Source organism: Amblyraja radiata, chromosome 2 (genome assembly GCF_010909765.2).
Source record: "Amblyraja radiata isolate CabotCenter1 chromosome 2, sAmbRad1.1.pri, whole genome shotgun sequence".
Classification (NCBI taxonomy): Eukaryota; Metazoa; Chordata; class Chondrichthyes; order Rajiformes; family Rajidae; genus Amblyraja; species Amblyraja radiata.
The window spans coordinates 124,207,760-124,228,739 of record NC_045957.1 but is presented as its reverse complement, the minus strand read 5'-3'; the positions used below and the strand labels follow the sequence as shown (position 1 = coordinate 124,228,739).

The window sequence follows — 20,980 nt, the reverse complement described above, 5'->3', positions numbered from 1 at the left end:
TTTAGGTAGGAGAAAGGGAGTGATAACTCAAAGGGATTTGACAAGAGTGGCAGGAGAATGGGATTGAGAGGGAACGATAGATCAGCCATCATTGAATGGTGGAGTAGACTTGACGGGCCGAATAGCCTAATTCTGCTCCTACAACTTATGAACATAAACTTATGACTGAAAAGTTGCATGAGCTGAAGTTTAGGGTTTTAAGGATATGAATAATTGCGTGTAGAAGTTGTCAACGTTGCAGATGGCGAAGGAAAGGATAAGTGGTTTGCCAATTATGATACTTTTATTAATATGAAGGTGGAAATTAATATCTTTGTGGTATACAGTATGATCGAAGGTTGGTTGATACATGATAAGAATGTTTTATTGTCATATGTGTTAAAACAGAACAATGAAATTCTTACTTATAGCAGCAACAGATATGTAAACATAGTACACGGTAAACGCCTTAAAAAACACCAAAAATGTTCAGTACATGGACCTGGAGGCATTGTTTTTGTATTTGTGTCCTAAATCTTCCTTTAAGGATAAGGGGGAAATTTAAGGATAAGGGGAAATCTTTTCGGACTGAGATGAGAAAAACATTTTTCACACAGAGAGTGGCGAATCTCTGGAATTCTCTGCCTCAGAAGGTAGTTGAGGCAAGTTCATTGGCTATATTTAAGAGGGTGTTAGATGTGGCCCTTGTGGCTAAAGGGATCAGGGGGTATGGAGAGAAGGCAGGTACAGGATACTGAGTTGGATGATCAGCCATGATCATATTGAATGGCGGTGCAGGCTCGAAGGGCCGAATGGCCTACTCCTGCACCTATTTTCTATGTTTCCTGATATAGTAATGGCCAGAGGATCTGGGGTGATGGAGGAACTGAAGGAAATCCACAATTAGGCAGGAAATGGTGTTTGATAGACCGATGGGACTGAAGGCTGATAAATCCCCAGGGCCTGATGGTCTGCATCCCAGGGTACTTATGGAAGTGGCTCTAGAAATCGTGGATGCATTGGTGATAATTTTCCAATGTTCTATAGATTCAGGATCAGTTCCTGTGGGTTGGAGGGTAGCTAATGTTATCCCACTTTTTAAGAAAGGCGGGAGAGAGAAAACAGGGAATTATAGACCAGTTAGCCTGACATCGGTGGTGGGGAAGATGTTGGAGTCAATCATAAAAGATGAGATAGCCGAACATTTGGATAGCAGTAACAGGATCGGTCCGAGTCAGCAGGGATTTACAATGGGGAAATCATGCTTGACTAATCTTCTGGAATTATTTGAAGATGTAACTAGGAAAATGGACAAGGGAGAGCCAGTGGATGTAGTGTACCTGGACTTTCAGAAAGCATTTGATAAGGTCCCACCCACATAGGAGATTAGTGGGCAAAATTAGGGCACATGGTATTGGGGGTAGAGTGCTGACATGGATAGAGAAGTGGTTGGCAGACAGGAAGCAAAGAATAGGGATTAACGGGTCCCTTTCAGAGTGGGGTACCGCAAGGCTCGGTGCTGGGGCCGCAGCTATTTACAATATACATCAATGATTTGGATGAAGGGATTCAAAGTAACATTAGCAAATTTGCAGATGACACAAAGCTGGGTGGCAGTGTGAATTGTGAGGAGGATGCTATGAGAATGCAGGGTGACTTGAACAGGTTGAGGGAGTGGGCAGATGCATGGCAGATGAAGTTTATTGCGGATAAATGTGAGGTTATCCACTTTGGTAGCAAAAACAGGAAGGCAGATTATCTAAATGGCATCAAGTTGGGTAAAGGGGAAGTACAACGGGATCTAGGGTCCTTGTACATCAGTCTATGAAAGTAAGCATGCAGGTACAGCAGGCAGTGATGAAAGCAAATGGCATTTTGGCCTTTATAACAAGAGGAATCGAATATAGGAGCAAAGAGGTCCTTCTACAGAGCCCTAGTGAGACCACACCTGGAGTATTGTGTGCAGTTTTGGTCCCCTAATTTGAGAAAGGACATTCTTGCTATTGAGGGAGTGCAGCGTAGGGGTACTGATTGGGGATGATCAGCCATGATCACATTGAATGGTGGTGCTGGCTCGACGGGCAGAATGACCTACTCCTGCACCTATTGTCTATGGTCTATTTTCCCTCTTATTGATTGTTTGTTTTTTATATATATAAAACAAACAAACAAAAATAGTGCAAAGACTAAAACAATGCCCCCAGGTCGATGCACTTCAGATCCCAGGTCCATGTACTTCAGAGCTTAGTTTTTTTTACATAGTTTATTGTCATGTGAACCGAGGTACAGTGAAAAGCTTTTATCGCATGCTATCCATATTATTTGGAGGTTGTGGTGTTTAATAGCCTCATGGTTGTAGGGAAAAAGCTGCTCCTGAACCTTACAGTATTGAGGCTTTTATACCTTCCTGATGGCAGGAGTGAGATGAATTGAATTGAATACATTTTATGCCAAGTATGTATACATACAAGGAATTTGCCTTGGTGCTTTGCTCTCAAGGATAACAACATGATATACAGTAGACAATTAAAAAACCCCATTATAATTTAAACATGTGAAGAATGAAATAAAATACCAGAGCAAAAGGAGGCTACAGACTTTTGGCTGTTGAGTGGAGCTACTGCTCGTGGAATTGAAAGTGTGGCCACAGTACTGTGGGTCTCTGACAATACTGTAGACCCCTTCGATGGCGGTGGGGTCAGTTTCTGTGACGGATTGGGCAGTGTTCACCACTTGTAAATTTCTTCGTTCTTGGGCATTCGAGTTGCCAAACCAGGCCGTGATGCAATAGGCTCTCTAATGTACACCTGTAGAAGTTCAAGAGAGTATTTGTTGAAATGCTGAATCTCCTCAATCTTTTGAGGAAGTAGAGGCATTGATGGACTTTCTTTATAATTGCATCAATGTGCTGTGTCCAGGGCAGATTTCAGAGCTATGCACGCCCAGGATTTGAAACACTTGACTCTCTCCACCACTGTCCTGTCGATGAAGACAGGTTTGTGGATCATCGACCTACCTCAAGGAGCGTAATGAATTTAATTGAACATCGATAAAGTTTACGGTTGAGCCAACACCAATTTTCCAGTGTTTGAAAAGGCACATGAAGGCATTGTGGCGAATGAGACCTGTGGCTGTTTTGTGTGACAACCCAGTCAGTAACATCCTATTCCATGTGAACCCAGAGTATTATTTGCAATATAGAAACTTCGAAAACATAGAAAACACGTGCAGGAGTAGGCCATTCGGCCCTTCGAACCAGCACCGCCGCGTTTTGCCACTTTGTGCACACAAGGCTTTTCCTTCGCTTGTGCCAGCCATGTACGGTTAGGGAAGATAAGGCTTGAAATTGGAGCGGCTGGTCAGTAATAATAGGGAGGAAGACACAAAATGCTGGAGTAACTCAGAGGGACAGGCAGCATCTCTGGAGAGAAGCAATGGGTGACGTTTCTGGGTCGAGACTCTTCAGACTCCTTCAGTAATAATAGGGATCTGGGAGCTAGTTGGTTGTACTTAAAAGTGGGTATGATATTGGTAGAAATGACATTCTGAGTGTAGGAAGGAACAGCAGATGCTGGTTTATGCCGAATATAGACACAAAATGCTGGGGTAACTCAGCGAGGCAGGCAGCATATCTGGAGAGCAAGAATGGGTGACGTTTTAGTTCAGAAACCTTTTCTCCAGATAAGACATTCTGAGTGATTGACCGCAGACTCTGAAGAAGGGTCTTGACCCAAAACGTCACCCATTCCTTCTCTCCAGAGTTGCTGCCTGTCCTGCTGAGTTACTCCAGCTTTTTGTGTCTATCTTTGGCATTTTGATTGTTGTACTAGGGTAAGAAGCGATGGTTAGCCAGTTTGAGGCGTCATCTTAAGGCCAGTCAGAGATAGGATCCGTCAAACGTGGTATGTTAAATATATGATCAAGAATAAAGAGCCGCAGAGTCTGGGGAGTTAACCAACTGGGCAGTGATCTAAATCTACCAATAAAATCTGCCATCTACCATGGCAGTAATCAACAAAGCAATCAAATCTTTTAAGTTTGTTAATCAGCAGGACTTATCCTTTTTGCATTTGTTTCTGGGATATGACTGTCACTATCAAGCCCACTTTCTTTTGCTCATCTCCTGTGGTGGATATGAAAAGTTGATTTCTACAACTGCAGTCAGCGCTGTGCTCTCAGGTTCCCGCTTAGGGAATTTCAAGATGTTTTATCCAGTGACACTAAACATACAATTACGTATTTCCAAGTTGGGACAATATGTGACTGGTTCGTGGTAGTCAGATATGCCTATTTACCTGTCAATTCCTGAAAGTGGTAACACAAGTAGATAAAGTCATCGTCATAGCTTCATACAGCTTGGAAACAGGCCCTTCGGTCCGACTTGCCCACACTGACCAACATGTACCATCTACACTAGTCCCATCTGCCTGTGTTTGGCCCGTGTGCCTCCTATCCATGCACCTGTCTAAATGTTTCTTAAATGTTGCGATGGTCCCTACCTCAACTACCTCCTCCGGCAGCTCGTTCCATACACCCGACACCCTCTGTGTGAAGAAGTTACCCCTCAGGTTCCAATTAAATCTTTCCACCCTCGCCTTAAACCTATGAAAAACAGATGGAGTGGTAAAGAAGGTATATGGTATGCCTTCCTTCAGAGAACATAGAACAGCACCGTTCAAGAACATGCCCTTCTGCCAAACATGATGCAAAAACGATCGCTTTAATCTACCTGCACGTAATGCATAGCCATAGTCTACCTATTAACTTTTGTCAATTTAAGATATGTATCCGCCTAGGAAAGAACTGCAGATTCTGGTTTAAATCGAAGTTAGACACAAAATGCTGGAGTAACTCAGCGGGACAGGCAGCATCTCTGGAGAGAAGGAATGGGTGACATTTCGGGTCAGACTGAAGAAGGGTCGCGACCCAAAACGTCACCCATTACTTCTCTCCAGAGATGCTGCCTGTTCCGCTGAGTTACTCCAGCATTTTGTGAGATATGCATCTCTTGTGCACGATGTTACCAGAGTAAAATCGATAATCCGATTTAGTTTCCCAAAGAAAATAAATCTTGATAACTCCTCATATCATAGATAAAATATAAATTAATTCAGTAAAATGGCATCATTTAAATTTCTCTAGCAGTAGACTTTTTATAGCAATGCTCATGATGAGTCAGAGAATAAGCTGTCGTGAAACTACAAGGTCATTATCCACAGTGCAATGATATAGAGTTACAGGAAAGATCACGCATACTGGAAGTGGATTCTAGTTATGAGCCACAGAGAACATTTGTGATGGTGAAATCGTGATTCCTACCTTGATGAAGTGTTGATCTCGCTATTTCTTCGAATGAATGAATGAATAGGTTTATTGGTCAAGTATTCACATACTAGGAATTTGCCTTGGTGCTCTACCCGCAAGTGACAACATGACATACAGTGACAGTTAGGAATGACACATAAAACATTAAACATAAATAATAAAACATTATTGATTATACATGTGAATGAAATAAAATACCAGAGCAAAAGGAGGCTACAGATTTTTGTTTATTGAGTAGAGCTCCTATTCGTGGAAAAAAGCTGCTTTTATGTTTGTCTGTGGCAGCTTTGACAGTCTGGAGTTGCCTACCAGATGGAAATGATTCAAAGAGTTTGTGTTCAGGGTGAGAGGGGTCAGAGATGATCTTACCCGCTCGCTTCCTGGCCCTTGCAGTGTACAGTTCGTCAATGGAGGGAAGGTCGCAGCCAATAACCTCAGCTGATCGGACGATTAGCTGTAGCCTCTGGATGTCATGCTTGGGCTACGATTGAACAGATGAAATTGAATTGAAAGATAAGGTATGGAAACAGGCCCTTTGGCCCATTGAGTCCACGCTGCCCATTGATCACCCATTCAAATTAGTTTTGGGGGCCATTTACAGAGGCCAAATAACCTACAAACCCGCACTTCCTTGGGATGCGGGAGGAAAGCGGAGCACCGGGAGGAAACCCACGCAGTCACAGAGAGAAAGTGTAAACTCCATACAGACAGCACCCGAGGTCAGCATTGAACCTGGGTTCCTGGCGCTGTGAGGCAGCGGTTCTACCAGCTGTTGAAGAGATACTCGTGTGAAACTAGAGTGCTTGGAATGTTATATACCTTGGGTGTCGTAATGGCTGAGCTTGACTTGACCACGCGGTCTCAACATTGCATTTCTAACGGGTCTTTTACTATATAATGCACAGTAGTTCTTTCCTTTCTGGGGTAGATATTGTGAATATTATCCATATTATTCTTATGGAATCCTAGTATAGCAGAGACCAAAGCAAGTTGCTTCCCAGTCAACAAACAATCTGCTGTAGGAGGTTAGTAGGTTTAGCAGTATCTGTGGGCGGGAAATGAAGTTTTGACATTTTGGGTCAAAACATTGCATCAATTTAGATATGGGGTTATGACCTGAAATGTTGACAATTTCTTTCCCCTTACACATTTTAGTTTTTGTTTAGTTTAGAGATACAGCGCAGAAACAGGCCCGTTGTCCCAACGAGTCCGTGCTGACCAACAATCCCTGCATGGGGGGGGAATGTACAGACAGTACCTATAGTCAGGATCAAACGCGGGTCTCAGGCACTGTAAGGCAGCAACTCTACCGCTGCACCACTGTGCCGCCAAACCCACTGTTCAACCCGCTGAATTCCTCCAGCAGATTGTTTGTTGCTCCAGATTCCAGACCTGCAATCTTTTATGTCTCTTGCTTTCTATCAAGAGTTCATGAGTTCAAGAGAGTTTATTGTCATGTGTCCCTGACAGGACAATGAAATTCTTGCTTTGCTTTAGCACACCAGAACATAGTATAGAACAGATCAGTGTGTCCATATACCATTGTATAAATATATACACACATGAATAAATAAACTGATAAAGTGCAAATAATCAAATTATGGGCTATTAATGTTCAGAGTTTTGTCCGAGCCGAGTTTACTAGCCTGATGGCTGTGGGGTAGAAGCTATTCCTGAACCTGGTCGTTGCAGTCTTCAGGCTCCTGTACCTTCTACCTGAAGGTAGCGGGGAGATGAGTGTATGGCCTGGATGGTGTGGGTCCTTGATGATGCTACCAGCCTTTTTGAGGCAGCGACTGTGATAGATCCCCTTGATGGAAGGGAGGTCAGAGCCGATGATGGACTGGGCAGTGTTTACTACATTTTGTAGTCTTTTCCGCTCCAGGGCGCTCAAGTTGCCGAACCAAGCCACGATGCAACCGGTCAGCATGCTCTCTACTGTGCACCTGTAGAAGTTAGAGAGAGTCCTCCTAGACATACCGCCTCTCCGTATTCTTCTCAGGAAGTAGAGGCGCTGATGTGCTTTCTTTATGATTGCATCAATGTTCTCGGACCTGGAAAGATCTTCAGAGATGTGCACGCCCAGGAATTTGAAGCTCTTGACCCTTTCCACCATCGACCCGTTGATATAAACGGGACTGTGGGTCCCCATCCTACCCCTTCCAAAGTTCATAATCAGTTCCTTGGTTTTGCTGGTGTTGAGGGCCAGCTTATTGTGCTGACACCATTTGGTCAGTCGGTCGATCTCACTTCTGTACTCTGACTCGTCCCCATCAGTGATATGTCCCACAACAGAGTATAGAGTGAGTACAGCAGGGGGCTGAGCACACAGCCTTGAGGTGCTCTCGTGCTGATTGTTATCGAGGATGACACATTTCCACCAATACGAACTGACTGTGGTCTGTGAATGAGAAAGCCGAGGATCCAATTGCAGAGGGATGCGCAGAGACCCAGTTCTGCGAGTTTGGTAACCAGTTTGGAGGGGATGATTGTATTAAATGCCGAGCTGTAATCAATGAATAACAGCCTGACATATGAGTTTTTGTTGTCCAAGTGGTCCAGAGCAGAGTGGAGAGCCAGCGAGATCGCTTCCACCGTTGATCTGTTGTGGCGGTAAGCGAACTGCAGTGGGTCCAGGTTTTTGTCGAGGTAGGAGTTGATTTGCGCCATGATCAACCTCTCAAAGCACTTCATCACCACAGGCGTTAGTGCCACTGGTCGATATTCATTGAGGCACGTTGGGCACTGGTATAATTGATGCCCTTTTAAAGCAGGTGGGAACCTCAGACCTCAGAAGTGAGAGGTTGAAAATGTCCGTAAAAGCTCCAGCCAATTGGTCCGCACAGGTTTTTAGAACATGGCCGGGTATACCATCCGGTCCAGGCGCTTTTCGAGGGTTCACCACTCTGAAGGATTTTCTGACGTCGGCCTCTGTGACTGTGACTGAAATACCATCACAGCGAATGGGGGTTCGAGAAGGCACATCAGTGTTCTCCCGATCAAAGCGTGCGTAAAACGCATTGAGCTCGTCAGGGAGTGATGTTTTGCCGACATTCAAGCTACATCCTGATCTCGCCTTGTAGGAGGTGATTGCATTCAGGCCCCGCCACAGCTGCCGAACATCTGTCTCATCCTCCAGTTTGGAGCAGAAGTCCCTCTTGGCCTTTTTGATGACCTTACCAAGGTCGTATCTGGACTTCTTGTAGACCACTGTATCATCAGACATGAATGCCCGGTGTCTGGTCTTCAGAAGAGTTCGTATCTCATTGTTCATTCAAGGCTTCTGATTGGGAAACACTTGGAAGGTTTTTGTTGGGATGCATTCCTCCACACATTTCTTCATGAAGTCTGTAACGACTGTGGCGTATTCATTCAGATCCGTTGCCGAGTCCCTGAACATTGCCCAGTCTACAGACTCCAAACAGTCCTGGAGTTGTTCCACTGTTTCTCTATACTGGAATGAGGCGGGCACTTTTTATGTGTAGGAAAGAACTGCAGGCGCATGTTTAAATGGAAGGTAGACACAAAATGTGGGAGTAACTCAGTGGGACAGGCAGCATCACTGAAGAGAAGGAATGGGCGACGTTTCGGGTCGAGTCCCATCTGAAGTCTAAAGAAGGGTTTCAACCCAAAACGTCGCCCATTCCTTCTCTCCAGAGATGCTGCCTGTTCCGCTGAGTTACTCCAGCATTTTGTGTCTACCTCTGGACAATTTTAATTCTCTGCACGGTTTGTTAATTAGTATGAGATCGTGCCTTACAAAGGAAATGTTCAAGGAATTTCAGTTTTACATAGGCGTTTAGAACATGCTGTCGGATATGGTGGTAGAGGCAGTCACGATAGTTACATTTAAGGGAATGTTAGATAGGCAGGGTATGGAGGGATATGAATCACTTGCCAACATGTTCAGCATGAACATTGTGGCCGAAGGGCTTGTTCCTGTGCTGTGCTGTTCAACGTTCCATGTAACAGTTTAAAAAAAATGCATTTCCATGACTGTTTTATGCGGAATACATTAGTTTAAGCCTAGAAACTTCTCGAGGGTAGTATTGTGAAACACATACACAGGGATTTAAATTTACTTCCAATCTATTGCACAGAAAAGTCGCTTGCATGCAGGCAGATATGTTCTTGTCTGAGTCGTCAGTGTTTTGGCAGAAGTGCTTATGTGGGCTGGGCTTGTTTTCTCGGGCTGCACCTCTCTGCGCAACATGGTTGGTTAAATCCTCACGCATAAGCGGGAAGTGGTTTCCCTGGTTTCAAAACTGGTCACTGGATTACGTGTAGGTACTTTCCAGATATTGTGCAATGTTGCTTGTCGCAGCCAATGTGAGATGTGTATCCCCAGTGACAGCTGTTCCTGCTGTGAAACTCTGGGTGTAGTAGGAAGAGTGCAAGTCTGTTGAGTTCTTACGTGCTCACTGATGATTGCTGGCAGAAACACCATTAAATCACTAATGTGAGGATACACTGTCTTAAAATGTGGTCGCATTTAAACCCTGCGTACTATGGTAAGTTCATAAAAACCTTTACTCTGTTATTTACCATGCCGTTCAGGTTAGAGGAACTGCATTTATAAAGGCTTTAGCTACTTGTGCTTTTTTTTTTTTTACAAGTTCATAGTTCTTGTCATGTTGAGAAGAAATGTAACATTAAAATGGTGGGATAGCTTTCCAAAGAAATCCCTGTTGAATTCTGCAGATTTAAATTTTAATGTTTTTCCTGTTATGTTCAATTTTACAAAAGACTCGACATTTATAGTAGACTTACCAAAGTACAAGTGGTTCTGCATTACCTGCTTAGAAAATATGAATATTCTGCATGTGATTATTGGATATTCTGCCTCTTTATAAATATGCCCATGTCTCTTATTTCTGTGTTGGTTGATACCACTGCTTGTATCTGCTTGATTGGTAAAGCAAAACGTTTATTTTGAATTTACCCCAATTTAAAAAAAAACGGATGCATAACTTTTACTATTAAACGTCTTGCCTTTTATGGGTGTTATCAACAAAATGCTGCAGGGAAAGTGTGCCACAGGAAGTTCATGGTGCACAGAAGACATTTAACTTATTGTAGTTGTTTTTTTATGTTATCACCCTGTGATGCCTTCACTCTGCCTGCTGTCTAAGTAGGTTTTTTTTTCCAATCTCTCTCTCTTTCCCAACACTGCCTTTGCAATCCCTCTCTGTTCTTTGACCACATCTCTCTCTCCAGTTTTTTTTTAAGCTTCTTATGTCCCGTTCCTAGAATGTCGGGACTAGAGTCTGAGCTATAGGCAGAGGTTGAGGAGGCTGGGACTCTATTGCTTGGAGCGCAGGAGGATCTTTTTGAAGTTTTGTTTAGAGATACAACGCGGAAACAGGCCTTTTGGCCCACCGAGTCTGCACCTACTAGCGATCCTTGCCCATTAACCACCATCATAGACACACTAGGGACAATATGCACATACACCAAGCCAATTAACCTACATACCTGTACATCTTTGGCGTGTGGGAGGAATACTAAGATCTCTGAGAAAACCCACGCGGTCACAGGGAGAACGTACAAACTCAGTACAGACAGCACCCGTACCCGGGATAGAACCTGGGTCTCCGGCGTTGCAAACGCTGTAAGGTAGCAACTCTACCGCTGCGCCACCGTGGCCGTCCCTAAGGTCATGGGAGGAATAGATCGGGTAATGCGCAGAGTCTGTTGCTCAGAGTAGGTGAATCAAGGACCAAAGGACATGGGTTTAAGGTGACGGGGAAAATATTTAATAGGGATCTGAGGGGTAACTGTTTTACACAAAGGGTGGTGGGTGTATGGAACAAGCTGCCAGAGGAGGTAGTTGAGGCTGGGATTATCTCAACATTTAAGAAATAGTTAGACTGGTACATGGATAGGACACGTTTGGAGGGATATGGACCAAACGCAGATAGGTGGGACTAGTGTAGCTAGGACATGTTGGCCGGTGTGGGCAAGTTGGGCCGAAGGGCCTGTTGCCACATTGTATGACACTATGTGAAACAAAACCCATAAACCCATAATCTAGAGGAACAGCACCTCATATTCCGCTTGAGTGGCTTAACAGTATGAATGTTGAATACTCCAATTTCAGGTAACTACCTACAAAGAACCCCCTACGTCTCCCCATGCTTTCCTCCATAGCCTCTCTTCCCTGGAAATGCCATATTTCTTCATTTTCCTCTTCCCCCATCCTCTTCCTGTCATATTCCTTCCCCTGGATTTACAATCAACAAACCCCTTCTATCCTTACCTCCTTATCTCACACACGTTTTGTGTTTTCATCTCTGGCCTTTATCCAGCCATCTGCCAGTCAACTCTCTCTCTGCCCCCCCCCCCCCCCCCCCCCCCCCCCATACTCACCTGAATCCTTCGATCACTTGCTAGGCTTTGTCCTGTCTTCCAGCTTCCCCCCCCCCACCCACCACAATCAGTCTGAAGGAAGGTCTGGACCCAAAATGTTGCCTATCCATATTCTCCCGAGATGTTGCCCGACCCGCTGAATTACTCCAGCACTTTGTGTCTATTTTATACGATAATAGTTGATCTATGGACTGGTGGGGTAAGATGGCCAGCTCCCATTTTGTGCTTGGATTCTTCTGTTGTCTTCTTGTGTCCTACAATCATTAGAGTCATGCAGCGCAGAAACAGGCCCTTTGGTCCAATTTATCCATGCCGACCAAGATGCTCCATCCAAGCTAGTCCCATTTGCCCACATTGGCCAATGTTCCTCTAAACCTTTCCTATCCGTTGTACCTTTTGAAATATCTTGTTGCAGTTCAGGACTTGAATTTGAAATGAGTTGTGATATTTGCTAGTTCGCGAATTGGTTCTTTTTCTATTGGCTACTTTGGAATAGGATAGTGCTGGGATCTGGTGCTGAGGTAAAATGTCACATCAGCACTGAAAGTTGACTTACAGGTACAGCAGGCAGTGAAGAAAGCTAATGGAAAGTTGGCCTTCTTAACAAGAGGATTTCAGTATAGGTTCTTCTGCAGTTGTATAGGGCTCTGGTGAGACCATATCTGGAGTATTGTGTACAGTTTTGGTCTCCTAATTTGAGGAAGGACATCCTTGTGATTGAGGCAGTGCAGCGTAGGTTCACGAGATTGATCCCTGGGATGGCGGGACTGTCATATGAGGAAAGATTGAAAAGACTAGGCTTGTATTCACTGGAGTTTAGAAGGATGAAAGGTTATCTTATAGAAACATATAAAATTATAAAAGGACTGGACAGCTAGATGCAGGAAAAATGTTCCCGATGTTGGGCGAGTCCAGAACCAGGGGCCACAGTCTTAGAAATTTTCACCCAGAGAGTTGTGAATTTATGGAATTCCCTGCCACAGAGGGCAGTGGAGGCCAAGTCACTGGATGGATTTAAGAGAGAGTTAGATAGAGCTCTAGGGGCTAGTGGAGTCAAGGGATATAGGGAGAGGGCAGGCACGGATTATTGATAGGGGACGATCAGCCATGATCACAATGAATGGCGGTGCTGGCTCAAAGGGCCGAATGGCCTCCTCCTGCACCTATTTTCTATGTTTCTATGGTGAGCAGCGGGGCAGGTGCAAGTTGTTGATTATCTAATTCCTGTTAACTCTTGTGCTCCTGTGCAAGTACACGTCACACATTTTCCCATACCTCAATGAATAAGCTAATTCTAGCTCAGCACTGACTGACTTCCCAATTGCATGTTTATTCTATTTTACAGAAGTTATCATTTGCTCAAAACTGCTTACTTTTATCGTGTTCGCTGGTTGCGGGTAGCTACTGCTAAGAAGTCAAAAGCCCAACTTGGTCCCAAAACGCACGCAATGTAATTGGTGGAAGCACCAGGGAAACTGTGGAGCATTCAGCAGAAACTCTAGCTGAAGGCAGTTGGTGTTCCACAATCAGCAGGAGGGGAAGGGTTAAAGAGCAGAGCGGCAGAGATTGATGCATCCATATCAGATGCCAATCGATACCATCTGATGTGGGCCACTGTGGTCATGTAGCCAACCTCAACTATTGCTCTCACAGCTCAGGAAGCTTGCACCTCTCCAAGCTCAATCAGCTCGTGAGCAAACTCTCCAAGCCGTTGTTGCTTTTTTTTAGTCTTAAATTTTATCATGTGTTCGGCAATATCTATTTAGTTCCTTATGTTCAACCATCTGCAGGAGATTTACAAAATTCATCAGCATCTCCAAGCAACAAATTCTGTGAAGCTCTTCTATTTTTTTTTTGACTAAACCATTAAACTTTTTATGTTATTTACATAGTTACCAAGTTTATATTGGTGGAGGAGGACTGTGTTCAGGGTTTATTATCTCAGCCTTTGGTTGGGATACTGCTCCTCTGCTCCGCCCCCACTCTTAAAATCTGAACAAGGATCTCAATCCAAAACGTCCCATGTTCTCCAGGGATGCTGCCTGGCTACTGAGTTGCTCCAACACTTTATGTCCTTTTGTGTATTAATCAGCATCTGCAGTTTGTTTCTACATTGATGCTGTTGTGTCTGTATTAGATATATATTCGCAATCTCTCGTAATGAATAGATAGTGTGAATACACTCTGTCTTTTCCCAGGGTAGAGGAAGCAAGAACTAGAAGGCATAGGTTTAAAGTGAGAAGAGGAAGATTTAAGAGGAACTTGAGGGGCAATTCTTAACAGAGGGTGGCGAGTAGAATATAGAAAGAGCTGGCAGTGGAATAAGTTGAGTCAGATGCTATAACAATATTTAAAAGACATTTGAACAGCTACATGAATAGGAATAATTTTCGAGGGACATGGGCCAAACTAGTTTAGATGGGGCGTCTTGGTTAGCATGGACAAGTTGGGCCGAACTGTCAGTTCCTATGCTGTATGACTGTACTTGTTTCATGTTCTATCTTGACAAAGACAAGGAAACAATCTGAGGACTTCTCAAGCATTTAAGCTGGGAGCATATGCTGAAAGATCTTGCCCCAGGGTAAGCTCGCCATGGGATCTGCATGCTCATTCTTCTGGCTGTGAGGTGAGGATAATGTAACATCAATCTAATGACATTTTAGTTTGAGTACTTCTGTGATTTTCATTGCACGAATTGTTAACAATTTAAAATTATTTATTGCATTTGCAAAATATTTTAAATGTATCTGAATGTCAGGAACATTTAGCAGCAAGGGGAAAAAATTTGACGTATGACAAGGTAGACAAAAATGCGGTAGAAACTCAGCGGGCGTGGCAGCATCTATGGAGCGAAGGAATGGGCAACGCTTCGGGCCGAAACCCTTCTTCAGACATATGACAACACTGGGTATAGGTTTGCTGTCAGATTTTCTGTGCTGGTTTCGGCCAGGGCTTGTTTTGGCTTCTCTGCTTGTATTAGATATGACATGCTGGGTCCTGCTGCAATTGATTGCCTCATTGCATGGCTCATGGATGGTTCTGGTTAGCTACAATACCTTGTTGGGTGCTGACAAGCTAAATGCATGATATCGATCTAATTCAGAAACAAGTGCATATGCCGAATGCTATTCAGAAATTAATATCCTGTTCTAAAGCAGAATTAGGTCATTTGGTCCATCATGTCTACTCCACCATTCAACCATGGCTGATCTATCTTTCCCTCTCAACCTCATTCTCCTGCCTTCTCCCCATAACCCCTGACACACTTGCTAATCAAGAATGTCAATCCCTACCTTAAAAGTATCTATTGACTTGGCCTCCACAGCCATCTTTGGCAATGAATTCCACAGATTCACCACTCTCTGACTAAAGAAATTCCTCCACATCTTCTTTCTAAATGTACCTCCTTTTATTCGGAGGCTATGGCCTTTGGTCGTAGACTCTCCGGCTAGTGGAAACATCCTCTCCACGTTCACTGTATCCAGGCCTTCACCTATTCGGTAAGTTTCAATAAGATCCCCCCCCCCCCATCCTTCTAAACTCCTGTGGGTACAGGCCTAGTGCTTCAAACGCTCAGCATATGGTAATCCAATAATTCCTGGGATCATTCATGTAGAAACTCCTGGCTATAATACACGTCTCTAGGACTGGGAACACCACTAAGCAAAGATTGTAATTTGAAGGAGAACTGATTTGCTTTGTCTTCAAGGCCTGGATTACTAAACTCTAAAACTGTTGGATTTTAGGATTATGTGTGAACAGTGAATCTGAGTATGGGCGCTCTCACAGTGAGAAACTAAACATTGGATGATAAAGGTGGTGAATTGCACTTTCAGCGTACATTTCATTAAGGTGAGGATACTATTTTCAAGCATTCCATAAATAGATGGACGTTTACCACTTTGAGATTATTTTCAGTCACTTACAGAGTCGTACAGCACAAAAACAGATCCTTTGGCCTAACTCACCCCCTACGAACCAAGATGCCCCATCTAAGGTAGTCTCACTTGCCCATATCTCTCTAAACCTTTCCTATCCATGTACCTGTCCAAGTGTTCTTTTACATTCAGGCATTCGACAAGGTTCTGCATGGTGGGCTGCTCTGGAAGGCTAGATCGCATGGGATCCAAGGAGAGATAGCTGAATGGATAGCAAATTGGCTCCATGGAAGGAAGCAGAGGGTGATGGTGGAAGGTTGCTTCTCAGACTGGAGGCCTGTGACTAGTGGTGTGCCTCAGGGTTTGGTGCTGGGCCCGTTACTGTTTGTCATCTACATCAATGATTTGGATGAGAACATACAGGGCAAGATTAGCAAGTTTATTGATGATACAAAAGTTAGTGGTTTTGCAGATAGTGAAGATGGTTGTGAACGATTGCAGCAGGATCTGGATCGATTGGCCAGGTGGGCGGAGGAATGGTTGATGGAATTTAATACGGAGAAGTGTGAGGTGTTGCATTTTGGGACGTCGAACAAGAGCAGGAACCACTCAGTAAATGGTAGGCCTCTGGGTAGTGTTGTAGAGCAGAGGGATCTAGGAATACAGGTGCATGGTTCCTTGAAGGTCGAGTCGCAGGTAGATAAGGTGGAAGCTCATTCCATATATCTATCACCCTTTGTGTGGAAAATGTTGCCCCTCAGGCTCCTATTAAATCTTTCCCCTCTCACCTTAAACCTACGTCCTCTGGTTCTCGATTATCCTATCCTGGGTAAAATACTCTGCATTCACTCTCTATTCACCTCAAGATTTTTATATATCTCTACAAAGTCACCCCTTAGCATCCTGCACTCTAATGCCCCTGTCCCACTTAGGACACCTGAATGGAAACCTCTGGAGACTTTGCGCCCCACCCAAGGTTTCCGTGCGATTCCCGGAGGTTGCAGGTAGTGGAAGCAGGTAGGGAGACAAAAACCTCCGGGAACCTCCGGGAACCGCACGGAAGCCTTGGGTGAGGCGCAAAGTCTCCAGAGGTTTCCGTTCAGTGGCACGAAGTGGCACGGTGGCGCAGCGATAGGGTTGCTGCCTTACCTTGATTCTATTCTGACCAAGGATGCTGTTTTGCTTGGAGTTTGTACGTTCTCTGTTTTCCCCGGGTGCTCCGGTTTCCTCCCACAATCCAAAGATGTCCAGTTTTGTAGGTTAATTGACTTTGGTAAATTGTAAAATTGCCCCTGGTGTGGAGGATAGTGTTAGTGCATGGGGTGATTGCTGGTCAGTAAGGACTCGGTGGGCCAAAGGGCCTGTTTCTGCACTGTGTCTCTAAAGTCTGAAGTTTTATAGACAATAGACAATAGGTGCCGGAGTAGGCCATTCGGCCCTTCGAGCCAGCACTGCCATTCACTGTGATCATGGCTGAGCATCCACAATCAGTTCCTGCCTTCTCCCCATATATCCTGACAGCTACCTTTAAGAGCTCTATCTAACTCCCTCTTGAAAGCATCCAGAGAATTGGCCTCCCCTGCCTTCTGAGGCAGAGAATTCCACAGATTCACAACCCTCTGTTGTGAATTTCCTCTTCTCTGTTCTAATTGGCTTACCTCTTATTATTAAACTGTGGCCCCTGGTTCTGGACCCCCAACATCGGGAACATGTTTCCTGCCTCCAGCCTGTCCAAACCCTTAATAATCTTATATGTTTCAATAAGAATCCCTCTCATCCTTCTAAACTCCAGAGTGTACAAGACAATTCTGGGTTGATTTTTCTCATTTACTGTTTTTGCTCTATAGAATCCTGCGGATGTTCAGCGCTCTGAACATAGTTTGTCTATGCACCATTTGCCTTCACAGATAGTGCATGATCTGCTGAGTTCCCACATCACTGTTTTTACTTAGCTTTCATTATTTGCAGTCTGTTGTGTCTCTATTCCTCCATCTGACTGTCTCACTTCTCTGAAGATGCACCTGTCCCATTTGCCTCAACAACCACTTCTGCTGGTGAATTTCATAATGGAATTTAAGGTCATCTAGAAGTCTGACGTCTTCATTCTCGGAATGTAACAGTTCAAAGACTTCTCCATCTGTGTATGACGATTCTCTGCATTAGGTATCATTTCAATGTAAAATCAATGTATGCTATCTATCTGATTTCCATGCAGAACAGATGACTGTTTGCAGGAGATCTGGGGATATTGCTTAGTTTTGCTTTTCTGAGCGATGACTAAGTGCTCTTTTTATCTCCATTTTAGGGTAGAAGATGTTATTGATGAGGATCTATCAATATAAATGCATTAAGCAATACTTAAATGTATTTATATTTGTTCATAAGTGTACTGTAACGTAATGATTCTGACATTGAAAAAATACAAAGCTGCTCTTGGCTTTTTGGCTTTGTCGTAGGAACTAGAGAGTAGTAGTGGACGGCTGTTTCTCAGAACCAGAGGCCTATGATTAGTTGTGTAGATCGGGGATCAATGCTGAGCCCTTTGCCATTTGTCATGTATATCAACAATTTGGTTGAGAATGTACAAGGCCGGATTAGTAAGTTTGCAGATGACATCAAAATAAATGGTATTGTAGACAGTGAAGTTGGTAAACAAGAAATATAACGGGTAGACAAAAATGCTGGAGAAACTCAGCGGGTGAGGCGAAGGAAATGGGCGACGTTTCGGGTCGAGGCCTTTCTTCAGATTGATGGGGTGGGGGGGGGGGTGGGAAGAAGCGTAGAGTTGGAGGGAAGGGGTAACCGCAGATGGGGGGGGGGGGTGCAGTGAGCGAGGAGGTTGTTAAACTGTCTTCGGAGAGAGCAGGAGAACTTCTTCAAAGTAGGCATACCTTGAGGAGATTTCGCTGTGGAGTGGACGAAATGTTTAAGAAGGAACTGCAGATGCTGGAAAATTGAAGGTAGACAAAAATGCTGGAGAAACTCAGCGGGTGAGGCAGCATCTATGGAGCGAAGGAAATAGGCGACGTTTCGGGTCGAGACCCTTCTTCAGACTAACAGGATCAGTTGAACAAATGGGCTCATGTAGTTTAATTCAGATATGTGTGAGGTGTTGCATTTCGGCAAGTCAAACAAGGGCAGAACCTTCACAATGAATGGTAAGACCCTGAAGAGCCAAAGGGGCCAGTTTCTGTGATGCATGATTCTGTTCCTTGTCTGGCATTTATACCTGAACCCTGTGTATCTCGCAAATGTTTCTCCACATATCTTTGATCACAAATTTTCTACTCTGTTCACTTGAAGGCTGGAAGATTTGATCAAACAGATAAAATTGTAATAATTTCTGTCTCGCGGTCTTGGGCACAATAATCTGTGATTATAAAATGATGAGTTATCAAGTTGCCAATCTTTGTAAATGTAAACAATTACAATGGTTCAATTGGTTGCCTGGTACAGATTTGTCCAAGGTCCCATCTGAGGGGCGGCCCCGAATGTTTGGCAGCATAAATTGCACAAAGTTTAATTTTTATCCAGTGAAAATAAATATGTAGAAGAGTGGTGGGCCACATCATCCCTTGAATTTGTTTGTTATGGCTGACCTGTGACTGAAATTCATATTCCTGGCCATATAACCGTCTCTCCCTGTCACGTAACTCTTGAAATCCTGGTGTTATTCTAATCCATTTGCCTTGCTGTCACCCCAAGGTCCACATTGCCCAGAATTGTTCATGCTCCTCTCTTCATAGGAATAGAATTAGGTCATTCATCCCATCGAGTCTACTCTACTATTCAATCATGGCTGCTCTATTTGTTCCCTCTGAACCATATTCTCCTGCCTTCTCCCCAAAATCTTTGATCCCCTTCAAGAACCCATTAATCTCCACTTTAAAAATTCCAATTAATCCCACCAATTGTTGACGGACTGATGATTAGACCAATGAGCTGCCAATCGATAATTGCTAATGCATTTTCAAATACAAGTTAGCAGCATCATTATCAAATTTCTATTGTAAATCATTGCCAAGGACAGCACAATATTTTGTCTAACATATGCTCGGGCCAAATGTAATTGCAAAGTTGTGATACAACAAACGGAATCTGATGTTTATTCTTCCCATTTCAAAACCAGAAAAGTTTCAACTCCAAACTTTTTCAACAGTAGGCAGAGACTTGGCAATTACGGCTAATATCCAAGGTATTCTCCCAGGTATTAGTTTTGATTGCTATTAATGTTCACTAGACCAGAGATTCCACCAGAAATGCATGTTAATGGAAATATCATCTTTAAGAAATGAATACTACTGCATTAGCATGTCCAAGGACTCAAACTCAAGTACAATGGGTAGAGCAAAGGAAAAGGTACAGAGCGCAGAATATAGTTCTCAGCATTATCACGCAATAGTTCCAGAGACAAAGTCCAATGTCCGCAATGTGGTAGAGGAGAACCGGACAGTACCCTAGTTTATAGAAGGTCCGTTCAGCAGCCTGATGACAGAGGGGAAGCAGCTGTTCCTGAGTCTGGTGGTGCGCGTTTTCAAGCTTCTGTACTTATGCACCAACAGTGCGGAGAGAGGAAAAGGTCTTTGATTATTATGTCTGTTCCTACCCAAGGCAGCGGGAAGTGTAGACGGTGGCAGTCTGCTCTGTGTGATGGACTGGGCAATACCTATAACTGTGAAATTTCTCGCGGTCTTGGGCAAAAGGGTGATTGCAACCCGACAGTATGCTTTCAACTGTGTATCTGCAGAGCTTTGTAGAGTCGTTGGAGACATGCCATATTTCCTCAGCGTGCTAAGGAAATAGAGACATTGGAGAGTGCCTTTCTTGGCTGTCACATCAATGTGGTTGGTTCACGACAGATCGCTAGTAATATATACGTCAAGGAACTTGAAGCTCTCAACCATTTCCACTTCGGAACCATTGATACTGATTGGGGCATGTCCCTCACCATGCTTCCTGAAATTGATAACTAACTCCTTGCTAACGGAGAAGTTGTTGTCCTCTCACCATGTAGATCTATAGGTGGGAGTAGGATGGAGAATTACACGGATGGATATCAAAATAAATTGGAACGACTTCTACAAAAAGGCGGCATGATGGTGCATCGGTAGATTTGGTCCTTACAGCGCTTACAGCACCAGAGTCCCGGGTTCGATCCTGGCTATCGGAGTTTGTACATTCTACTTTGACCTGCGTGGGCTTTTTCAGAGAACTTTGATTTCCTCCCACACTCCAAAGACGTACAGGTTTGTAGGTTAATTAGCTTGGTATAAATATAAAAATTGTCCCTAGTGTAGGATAGTGTAAACAGAGTCATAGAGTGATACAGTGATGAAACAGGCCCTTCGGCCCCACTCGCCAACACCGGCTAACAAAATCCCAGCTACCCTAGTCCCACTTGCCTGCGCTTGGTCCATAACCTTCCAAAC

At 44.0% G+C, this 20,980-nt stretch overlaps 1 protein-coding gene across 2 annotated transcripts in view; it reads left to right on the top strand.

Moving 5' to 3' along the window:
* The window catches only part of hivep1 (HIVEP zinc finger 1), a 185,927-nt gene that overhangs the window by 3,303 nt on the left and 161,644 nt on the right, over nucleotides 1–20,980 (top strand). The window contains exon 1 of one of the 2 annotated variants that reach the window (XM_033015009.1): nucleotides 9,310–9,815. The exons of the other annotated variant lie outside the window; for it this stretch is intronic. Coding sequence (XP_032870900.1) covers nucleotides 9,785–9,815 — 31 coding nt within the window. The 5' untranslated portion in view covers nucleotides 9,310–9,784. Of the gene's footprint in view, nucleotides 1–9,309; nucleotides 9,816–20,980 lie in introns of those variants that run through there. 2 annotated transcript variants of the gene reach the window in all.